The sequence below is a fragment of the Leiobunum rupestre genome, chromosome 2 (genome assembly GCF_980474605.1).
Source record: "Leiobunum rupestre chromosome 2, qqLeiRupe1.1.hap1, whole genome shotgun sequence".
Classification (NCBI taxonomy): domain Eukaryota; kingdom Metazoa; phylum Arthropoda; class Arachnida; order Opiliones; family Sclerosomatidae; genus Leiobunum; species Leiobunum rupestre.
Window position 1 is genome coordinate 61,939,824 of NC_143385.1, and position 12,101 is coordinate 61,951,924.

At 36.1% G+C, this 12,101-nt stretch overlaps 1 protein-coding gene across 1 annotated transcript in view; it reads left to right on the forward strand.

The window, feature by feature from the left end:
• LOC149958636 (ATP-binding cassette sub-family C member 9-like) overlaps positions 1 to 12,101 on the forward strand; it is a 72,601-nt gene that overhangs the window by 1,698 nt on the left and 58,802 nt on the right. Inside the window, exons 2-6 of the mRNA XM_090165979.1 lie at positions 325 to 498; positions 2,238 to 2,294; positions 5,632 to 5,826; positions 9,975 to 10,118; positions 11,065 to 11,208. Of these exons, the coding sequence (XP_090022105.1) occupies positions 325 to 498; positions 2,238 to 2,294; positions 5,632 to 5,826; positions 9,975 to 10,118; positions 11,065 to 11,208 (714 nt within the window). The remainder of the gene's footprint in view (positions 1 to 324; positions 499 to 2,237; positions 2,295 to 5,631; positions 5,827 to 9,974; positions 10,119 to 11,064; positions 11,209 to 12,101) is intronic.

Below are 12,101 nucleotides of genomic sequence, written 5' to 3' on the forward strand. Positions count from 1 at the left end.
AAATCAGTTTTTTTAATAGTTGGTATTGAAATTTTTATTATTTATATTTTATTAGTTTTCTCAGTTATTACAAGAATGTATTTATTTATACCCAGTATTTATTTATACCCTGAATATAAATAAATACATTCTTGGTTATTATAATACGTTAAGTAGTATCTGCGCGTTATGGGTAGCCTTGCAGAAGATTTTTTTTATTTTGTTGTTTATGAATTGGTCAGGGGAAATCTGTGGCAGCCCTGTTAATGTTAAAAAGTAATGAAACGCAAATATATTATCGAACCATCGATGCTCGAACTAAAGACATCTTTTATTTGGTCTTAGAAATATTTTGGAAAACATGGTCTATCTCTCAGGAGCAAAAGTATCGCAGGTGTCAAATATCTTCACAACTACGTGACACTTCTATCCAAAGCCACGTTCTTCTGGTTGGTACCTCTTCTCAAACTTGGCTACCAACGGCCTTTGGAGTTCGAAGATTTAGGGAAATTACCAGAAGTAAGTGCGTGCATGCCATGAGGAGGATATTTACTCCCAATCAGTGGCGGATTAACCAATAGGCTAAGTAGGCTTAAGCGTAGGGGACCGCAACTTGTGAAACGGTAATAGGGCGCTAAATTAATCTCAAGCGCGATATGTAGTTAAAACGCCACTGCTCCAAATATGCTGAAGATGGCGCCACACAAAACTTTCCCGCTTCTATTTCGTAACGGCGCGCAACGTACGCTCAGTGACACGTGTTTATTATAACGCTACCCGGAGCATGTGTCGCGCGCCGTTATTAAATATAGAGTAGCTTTGGGCTATGGCCGCCGTTTTAAGGGCAGTTTTTTACTATGGGAAAAACCATGGGTGACGTCGTCGTACGTCACGCCGATATTACTCTATAAGCGGGAAAGTTTGTTGTTGCGCCATCTTAATCATATTTGGATTAAAATCTACCTCATTAGCCTTTTCATTTAACATAGAGACATCTAGTGGAAAAAGCGATAAGCTCACATAACCACTGGATTTTAATCTGCCAAAAAAACGCTTTGTTTATTAAAATGACAAATTGTGTGCTTAGCCACGGCCAACTTTGACACTCGCACAATAGCGGCCATCCCATTCGCCGAAATTCCATGAACAAGGATTTTCCCGCTATAAACTATCGGCGTTCAGCGCCACGATCGTTTTATATTGGCTTCAATGCAAAAACTATTCTAGAATTTATTTTCCGCAAGGAGCGCTCGACACCGAGATATATTTTTGTTCGTATGTTAAAATAGAAACTTCAACGAACGGTTGGCCGCTATGGCGCGAGTTGGCCGTGGCCTAGCAGACGAAAATCCAGCACTTATAAGGTTAGGAACTTATGTGCCTTTTTCTAAAGTGAAAAGGCTGATTCAGTGGCGTAGCTGAGAACTCAGAGCCCCCCCCCGCAAAAATCTTGATTCCCCCCCCATTTTAATTTTTTTATGGTGTGTAGGGCTACTGGGCTGATTATTTGGAAGTTCTTTACATCTGTCCCAGTAAATATTGAGATACAACTGGGTACCCGAATGAGAAAAATGCGTGTTTGGACAGTAATAATTCTTAGGTCTGAAAATTGTGAACGACCTTGGCAGTAACGGATTTACTGAAGGTAGAGCCCTAGGCACTAACAAGGAGACATCCCGAGGTATTTCTCCCCGATTTTGTTCAAACTCGGGGGTTAAAGGGGCTCCAAAGTAGTTCGGTGGCAAAAAAAAAAAAGAAAATTAGCATGCTTTTCATTCCCCCCAACCCCTCAGTCGGCATTGGCAGAGGCGGGCAGAGTCAACCGTAAATTTCGCTCTTTACTGACTTTACACACAACTCAAGTTTAAACTTTCTCTACCTAAGAGACGTCTGCTACGAATAAAACCGGCCAGATAATCAGATATTTATGATTCTATTTTTTTTATTCATGTACGCCAAAATAATTTGTCGTTGGTGGGGGCCCGTAGACCTAGTCTTTAATCCGGCACTGGACCTAAGATAGCAATAATGAATCCGAACCTACTGAATAGTACATCGTATTGTCTAAACCCATATAGTGCCTTTTTCTTTTACGAACCTTGGTCTAAACCCAAATATTTCTTAATCGGGTAACCGGTTTTATCTCAAAATACATTGAGGCAGATGGAATTATTGTACAACAATATTATTTACGAATGAAAGTTGTGACGATTGCCTAATATTTGTAATTTAACCTTCCGTTCGTTGTCTATTATCAGGAGGAACGGTCGGAACGACAATTTGAACGTTTCTTCGAGATCTACCAACGGGAAAAAGTAAATACGTCATTTTATTGCTACCGTCATTTACCGTTAGCAAATATTTGTTGGGTATTTTTTTTTTGGAATTTATGGGCCACTTGAAACAAGGATAAAGATTTGTAAATAGGGTTCTTTATGACTATTTTAGTTCATATTGTGGTTTTAAATTTTAGTGAGTGAGGTGAACGGTTTGGCTAGCTGGTGGGCATTATGGTATCGACCATATCGTAGCCATTGAGTTGGGAATATTAATCTAGAGATCCAATCAAATCTGCTCCCCGCGAAACAAGTTCTTGAAAATTACGAATGTGTCGTCTCCTCTAAATGTCGAGAAAACGTTATCATATGACCCGTGGCGCCATCCATTATTTTTGAAAAACAAAATATTTTTGGCGGAAAACGCGTCTTATTTGAACGAACCATCGAGAGATAGACGGCGCCACGGGTAGAATGATAACGTTTTCTCGTCATTTGGAAGCAGACGACGGTATTCTTATTTTTAAAAACTTGTTTCGCGAAATACTGAAATCCGACGTTTCGATTGGACCTCTAGATTAATATTCCCAACTCAATGATCGTAGCTATACTTTCCATTTTCAACAATTTTTTTCTTAAACTCGATATTACTGTTAACCGCAACCATTAAGTAATAAGCTAATATGACGTTAATTACGTCACTTCCAACTCCGTGACGAAAAACGCGACATATCCACCTTTATAAATGGGAAATAGAAGTTAGAGAAGTTGATTTGGCAAACGCTTTGACAATTTAGTTTAGCTCGTGCTTCGCGATATTATGTTGCCATGGTAACCTTTCTAATAGCGCGAGGAATATTGAAATTTATCATTTAGTATCCACTAATTTTATGTTTCGTGTGAACAAGGTCTGAGATAATTTATTTCTTTAGAAATGTTTTACTGAGGTATACTTATGAGTAATTATGTTACATATGCTAATGATACGTAGAAAATAAATATTTTTAGAATAAAACCTTGTCTTATAATTTGAATTTCGAATTTAAAGTAACACAGTGAAACGAGTCTAGGTGGTGCTGCGCTAGCTTCTCCGAGGTAGCCCCTATGATCTAGCGTCTGCTACAGACAAATGAAAAAGTCATAAGAACGTTTATTCTTAAATTAAAATATAAGCACACGATGCAAAAAATATATTAAAATCGAAGTATCATTATTTATAAATTCAAATTTAATCATTCCTTAAAATCTGTTGAAAGTAAAATATAGTAAAATAAATTATAATGTTAAGCGTAAAAAAGTCGGGGGAAATCTCAAAAATGATCAGGAAATTTTAATCTGAAAATATTGTGGCAACTGAGTATATTTCGGTGTACGAGGCTTAAGCAACTGTCGGCTCTATCATTGCCACCTGTATTACAAAGGCCCCTGTTATTAGAGATGGCCATGAATCTATCCGATTCTAAGAAAAAAACGCCTTTACTGGAGAGCGTGGTGCCATCTATTTATGGCGAAGGAAGCTAAAATTTAAAAAAGCCAAATTATACCGTCGTCAGTAAGCCATTGTAGAGTATTATATTTAGACGTCTTATACTATATTTAGTGGACTTTAACCTAAATTATATATCCCATGTAAAATATATTGTTTAAAATTTCGGTAATTTATGTTATTGATCAATTTACAAACGAGCCAATCAACGCGAGGTGTGCATTTAAGTATTCGCCTATTGGGTAAAAATGTAGCTTATCTATCTTGGTTTTATTTCGACGCTAGCGACATCTGTTGAGCTACTTTACGTCGACTTGCTTTAAGTCCTATTGTCCTAACATAAACTAAGCCTAAAGTACCACCGAAGCGCGTTATAATATAATTGACTGACAATAATAGCATTCTAATAAACCTTACTCGTAAGTGGCATAGCATTCTTGAAAAAACAAATTACGCAATTAATAATTCCAAGGGTTTTTTCGAGCGCTTCATAATAGCATTATTCGCGTCTAGAAGTCGAGTGCCAAAAAAAAACTTGAAAAAGAAAGGAGTGTGTGACTTCCTTATTAATTTAACAAATTGGTTCATTGCTTGCAGTCGACACTCAGTCTTGCTATTTTGATATCTCAATCGGCAGAGACAGTACTATAACTTTATCAATTACGCATAAGGGAATTCCGTTGCTCGATTATCTTCGCTCTGTGTTCATAAATCTATTGAAAGAAATCTCATTTCTAGTCGTCTTGTAATCGAATAGCTATTTTATCCAGATTACGTCCAAACACTTATAAATTATACGAATGAAGTGTTAAGTGATTGTTTTATATTTCCGCCTTTATTGCGAAACTTGTGCCCAACTGCACAATTTTAATTTTATTGGTTTTATTTAAATAAGGAGAAACTGTTATTATAATTTTTGCAGGAAAGCATATATTGACAACAAGGACTTGTTATTCGCTCACAGACAGTGACAGACACTTAACAACCAATTGAAATGTATCAACATTTGTAACCCACGAAACCGACCCTATGAAATTTAAATATATATGGAGATCAGAATTTCGTGACTTTCGTAGTTTTCGGTTTCAGACGACATGTAACGAAATAGCAGTTTCTCATGGTCTTTCATATAAATTTAAATTTTGCTGGCTGGGTCGCAGGCTGGGAAATAATGATTTTTTTTTTAAATTGGACCTGTGGCCAGTAGAGCCTAGGTAGTTTAATTAAAAAACTGGCCACTTACCATTTTTAACCTTCAAAATCCGGCTTTCATAATTTATGGTCAAATTATCTATTCTTGACAATATGTGCTAGGGCATAGGCTTAGTAGGTTAGTGCTTGGCAAGCACACAGCATAGAAGCAAAGACCAAACAATTTTAGGGATTAATATAGAATTTTTTCATGAACTAAAATCTTGAGGGGAAAAAACTATGATTTAATTAAGTGGTCAACTGGGCCACTAACATCCCAAGCATTTAATTTTTAAACTGGCCCAGCTAATTTACCAACCTTTTAATATACGCGTATAGCAGACGTTCGTATGAAACATTTGGGCAAAATATTTAGTTTTTTAGATAAAAAGGGGTACGCGACGACTAAAGTTCGTGTTTGGACTCAACTAAATCAGATTGTCTGAATATAGCCTACGTGTTGATCTTTTCGCCGTCGTGTGCCCTGCGTTATCAAAATAATATTACAGTGTAGCGACTATTTCGCCTAGCATAGTTGGTAAATAATCGAAAATTTTAAAAATCATAAAAATTATTTATTAAAATTATTTTTATAATCAGAAAAATTAAATTAGCTTTTTAAATTGTAGATTCAATTTAAATTATCCTATTTTAGTCTTTGTCACTTAAGCTAATGTATGATTTCTAATATTCAATCAGGCCAAAGCTGAGGGCAGAGGAAAATCAGTGTCTTTATGGAGATGTTACTTCCGGTGTTTCTGGCACACTTTGGCCCTGGGCGGCGTCATCAAAATCGTGGGCGACCTTGTCGGACTCATCGGCCCAATGTCCATCTCGGTCATTCTCGCCTACGTGGAAAAAGTTCGCGCCGACAAAGAACACGACGAAATGCAGGTAATGTACCCTATTTTAAAAGTACTGTCAGGTTTTTCAATAAAGTGTTGTGCTCTCTTGGGTTTAATGTAGCTCCTATGTCACTGGCACCTAGGAGCAACAGCCACAGCACCCCTCACAAGCAGGGACGGATTAGCCCTTTCAGCGCCTTTAGGCACAGAAATTTTTTCAGCCCCTGGGCATTGTCTAACGGGCTGGTCAGCTGAGTAAGGGCAAGCCAAGCACTTGAACCGTGGGGTTTTATCAGAGTTTTTGCGCCCCTAGAAAAATGGCGCCCTAGGCACGTGCCTACTCTGCCTAATGGTTAATACGCCCCTGCACACAAGGAAAACGCAACCCGTCAAAAGTCGTGCATTTTCTTGCGTACAGTTGTCATTGGTTAGATGCTTTAGCACCTGCTGCCATCGGATGGGGAAAATTCGGAAATTGTCTTTCCCCTTTCCGTAAAACGTTCGTCCAATAGAATTTGTACGCAACACTGCGTTAGCGTGTTTAAAGGCTAGCTGCGTTCTCCTTGTGTTTGTTGCTCCTAGCTGTCGCTGATTTTACGAGTCTATGAGCGCGTGCTTGGCAACTCTGTATGCTAAGCACTTGAAAACAGGGTTGCCATACATTTTCGATGAAAACAGGGTTGCGAATGAAATAAATTATAACGGAAAATGCATGGCAACCTTGTTATGATAGCGTTTGCTTCGCCGTTTGATTTTTTGTCTTTTTCAATCGAAAAAACTATTTTATTTGAATAAGGCTTAAAACGAATAAATTAATTGAAATCAATAAAGATTTTAATTAAATTTTAATTGATTTTTTAACGGTTTAAGCCTTATTGTAATGACAAATTAATAATGTGAGTGCAGCGGTAACTTAAATTGATTAGCCTACCTGATTAGTAAATCAATCGGACAACCCTGTGTCGAATACACCCGTTTTCAATTCTGGCATTGAAATTTTTCAAATAAATTGTATCTAATTGTTAGTCAAAACTCGTTTTCTAAGCCACGGAACTTGTCTGTTCGGGGAGGGGTTAACTGTCTGTAAATGCCAACCATTTCCTTTCTGTAATTTGTCCATTTCATTCATTTGATACAATAACGCAATATTGTGTAATCATCGATGCGGTAACATTCGTTTCGCTTCTGTCAGCTTTTCAATAGTTGCCACTCTTTACATTTCAGTCATTTCTACCACTTACACAATGGACCCAGAAAATAAGAGTATTTTGACCTTTTGCTAAACAATTCAAGGATTAATTCATTTCTATTTTTTTACTATTAATCGGTAAAATTTTACCCATACCGATTTCACTCGAATAATCGGTAAAAATTTGCCGATACCGATTTCACTCGAATAATCGGTAAAATTTTGCCTATACCGATTTCACTCGAATAATCGGTAAAAATTTGCCGATACCGATTTAACCTGAATGATCGGTTAAAATTTGCCGATACCGATTTCACTCGAATAATCGGTAAAATTTTACCCATACCGATTTCACTCGAATACTCGGTAAAAATTTGCCGATACCGATTTAACCTGAATGATCGGTTAAAATTTGCCGATACCGATTTCACTCGAATAATCGGTAAAATTTTACCCATACCGATTTCACTCGAATAATCGGTAAAAATTTGCCGATACCGATTTAACCTGAATGATCGGTTAAAATTTGCCGATACCGATTTCACTCGAATAATCGGTAAAATTTTGCCTATACCGATTTCACTCGAATAATCTGTAAAAATTGGCCAATACCGATTTCGCTCAAATAATCGGTAAAAATTTACCGCTACCGATTTAACGTGGTAAATCGGTAAAATATTACCGGTACCCGTTTTACCCGATCAATAGGTATAAGCTACCGAAACCGATTTCACCAGGTAATTTTATAAAAACCAATGGGTTTTTAATAATTTAGTTTTTTTAATTAAAAATTATTCGAAAATGTTTGTACATTTTCTTACAGAAATGATTACATTTCTAAAACCTTTACAAGGTGACCACATTTCTTATATTTTCAATACCTTCCTATAAATTCCTTAGCTTTTCTCATGTAGTATAGCCCGAAAACAATCCGTCGTCGTGTACCCTTCTTCATCCAATATCTCACTTTATTTAATTTACAGTTTTTCCATAAGAATCCTTATTTTTGCTTATGGACTTTCCTATATTTTCTTTTAATAGTTCTTTTTTATAAACTAACGTGGCCTTCTTGTTGAAATGTTGCTCTTACGTCACAGTCTCTTACTTTCACAAGCCTACTAGCGCGCGCTACAGTCGCGAGGAATATAGGTTTCTTTAGCGCGCGTGCAAATCGCTCGTGCGCAAAATATACTAATAAAGCTGTGTCTTGTGACGTAAGAGCAACATGTTAACAAGTTGGGCAAGACCACTTTTTATTTTATAAAATCAACTATTCACTTGAAAATTTGGGGCATTTTCATGGTCACAAAATCAAAAATTAAACTAAAACTTTGTTCTGGTCACGTGAGACTTGTAATAATACTCGTATTAATTTTCAGCTGATTGGTAACATGTTATGCACGGTTAAACAACAGCGAAATATAGATTAAAAGTAAAATAAATTAGTGTTTAAAAAAACCTGATTTAAACAAAAAACTTTTTTTTGGGTTTTTATTATAAAAACCGTGTTTTTCCCCAACCCGCGTCAACAGCGATCCTAGTGGCAAAATGGTGCATTGCGTTGACGCACTATCGAATGTCCTACTTAATTATCCTTTTAATCGTTAATTTTATTAAATGTTTGCGGGTTAAATAATAAAAATTCGAAATATTTTAAGATACGTCAACAGCGCCTTAGATTAAAAAACAATAATTTATTTAAAATTAACGTTTAAAGGGAGAAGCAGGGTTGGGGAAAAACACACTTTAAAAAAAAAAACTTTTTTTGTTTAAACCAGGCTCATTTTTAAACACTGCTTTATTTTACTTTTAATCTATATTTCGCTTTTGCTTAACCGTGCATATACACTCTTTTATATCCTTATTTGTGAGAGCTGCCATTTTATTACAGGTCTGATTTCAAAAAGTGCATGCAAGGCTGCTTCACGCGGTCAAGTGCACGCGACGTCTCGAGCTGATGAGCACGTACAGGCGCCCTTGCCTGTACTATTTTAAATTAGGCCTGTAATGAAATGGCCGACTATCTAAAAAGAGTGTATATATTAAGAATCAACTAAAAATTAATATGAGTAATAAACAAATTCCTAGATTGAACCATGCACAATTTGTTTGGTATAAATGCAGGGTGACCATGAAAAAGTCTCCAAACATTTATTGAATAAATGGGAAATTTTCAAGCGAATTTAAGGAAAATATAGGTAAAACCATAATAAAAAATAAGGATTCTGATCGAAAAACCGTAATTAAAATAAAGTGAAATATAGGATGAAGAAGGGTACACGACGACGGAATGTTTCGGGCTATACTACACAAGAAAACCTAAAGAATTTTTTCGGGTTATATACTACATGAAAAAACGTAAGGAATTTATAGGAAGATATTGAAAATAAAGGAAATGTGGTCACCTTGTAAATGATTTAGAAATTTAATCATTTCGGTAAGAAAATGTACAAACATTTTGGAATAATTTTTAGTTAAAAAAACCATTTTTTTTTAATCACTTGGTTTAAACAAGAATGTATTTATTTATACTCAGGGAGAATGAATATGTCGAGATTATTTTTAGCGTTACTCCAATTTCACCCGTTGGGGCCCCCGGTATGCTCCTCCGCTTTAATAAAATCAAATAATACTGCAATCTCATTGGTTCTTAAAAATTACGTTTTTCGACGCGATTAACGCTGCTGCGAGGACGCAAAAAATAAGACCGTCTTTATTTCCCCTCCCCCCCCCCCCCCTTAGCGTGACGGGGTTAGGGCCTCAACGTGTCCGTCGATAGTCTCGACATATTCATTATCCCTGAGTATAAATAAATACATTCTTGGTTTAAACAAAGATTTAAACCCTGGTTAGCCAACCCTGGGGAGAAGAGATTAGGACCACTCTATATTCCCTTTAAGCGTTAATTTTAATAAAACATTTTTGTGGGAGAATTAAATGGAAAAAAATCCAAAATATTTGGAGATAGGTTTTTCTGTTAATTGCGGAAATTGTTTATATTTTGTCAGGCTGTTTCAACTTGGTATTTTCTGCAAAACGGCTACATAATGGCGTGCATTGTTCTTTTGGCGACTTTCCTGCAGAGTACATTCTCGAACAACTTCAACCACTTAGCCATCATGGAGGGTATCCATCTCAAATCAGCCTTGCAGGTTTTTATTCTTTTCTTTTTCGCGAAGGGTACTTGAAGACCAGTCGCAATTGATTGACGGCGTTTTGTTCGGTTGCTGATTTTAATATCTTAGACACAAACGTCCAAAATATTGACTTAAATCGGTACATTTCTTAAGCCTAAAGAAAATAACTTTATTCGCAATTGATTGACGGCATTTTGTTCGCTCGCCGACGCTTTTGAGCTAATTTTAATACAGAGTTTCAGCAAACCCATTTCTGGGCGTTTACGCGAACGTCTGCAACGTTCAGGAGATTGGTAGACGTTCGCGTAAACCGTAACGCCTAGAAATTGGTTTGCTGAAACTCTCTATTATCGTAGATCCGAGAAAAACGTCAGAAATATTGTCTTTAATCAGTACATTCCTTAAGCCTAAAGAAAATCCACTTTATTTTTGATTTAAGTAAAGAAATCAATTGATTGAAGTTAATATTTTACGCTTATTTTCGGTACTTACGAAAATTTCCACTATCTATATAATTTAGCCACCCATCGGTAGCTTTATTATCTACAATCTACACTCCTACACGTTTTCAATGGGTGGCTTAACTTCATTATTGGGGGCCAGAATTCTTGCCTGAACTTCATTTTAAAAGCCGAAGAGTAAGACGAAGGAAATTCTTCAAGAAAACCTAAGATTTGTTAGTTTTTTTAAACTGGACTACGACTTCTTATTTATCACCCAACTACGCTTATCAAAATCGCGGCTTTGAAGTTCAACCGGCGTTTTATCGGGCTCAATAATTTATCTACGGTTTTTTTTTCGATACGAACCAAATTTTACTTTTTAATTTTACGCGTATACGAAAGTAATGGTTTGATAATTTTTGGCTGGCTGGATGGGATGGTCGATTGGTTTTATTTTTTAAATTAAAATTTTATTCATTCGAAGTTCAAGTTAATTCCTTATATTTTGTCATTATTAGAGCTTGGTGTATCGAAAATCACTGCGCATGACGTCGGCGACTGGGCTTGACGCTGGAGCCATTGTCAACCATATGTCCGTCGATTCCATTAACATGATGATGCTCTTCACAATGGGCCATTATATCTGGGCTGTTCCTTTCAAAGTACGTTGAATTAAACTTTGTTGGACCACCAAGAAGCGATCTTAAGGGGGAAGAATACAGTAAAAGATTCTTTTTCGTTCAAGCTGAACGTTTCTGTTTTAACTATTACATAATTGAATTATATTTTTCTTATTGGCCTAGGGTGGTGCCTTGGGTATTAGCCTAGCTGATTATTTATTTTATTTTATTTATTTTACTAGGCTGAACCTCCCTCTAGTGCTTAAAATAATTTTGATAATTCTAATATTAATAGTTAACGAGATATAAGGTCCTAACTAAAGGGTAGTTTGGGCTCTTGCCCAACTTGTTTAGCTCCGGGGATCCGAATTAAAACGTAATTACTTTAAAGTTTTAAATTGACAAAATTGTTTTAGTCACTAAACAAGAGGCTGTTCTACACTTAAATATTAATTTTATAAGTTAAAATACCAAATTAAAGAGTTCAGCTTGAAATAGCGCGAAAGTAGACAATTGCCACTGTAGTCTTCCCCTTTAAAGAAATTTACAGAGAGCGCGCCAGCTCTGTAGAACATAGGCTTCGAGCTTAGAGCCATCTGTGGAATTTGTTTTAAACTAAATCTTTTTTTATATAGTTTAATGTTTTGAGGCTGAAATTTTTAGCTGTTGTACACAGCGAATTTTGAATAACCAGATGACTTACAAATAATAATAAGAAACACAATACTTATGTATGACACTTGTAATCTTGACCACCCATTTTTACCTTTTATATGTTATCCTAACTTCGCCACTTACAAATAAATATAAGCATATATAGCAAACAGGGTTGCCACACGTCAGGGAAAAGTCAGGGAATTATAAGCATTTGTTAAAATTCGGGGAAAAGTCAGGGAATTATAAGAATTTGTTAAAATTCGGGGAAAAGTCAGGGA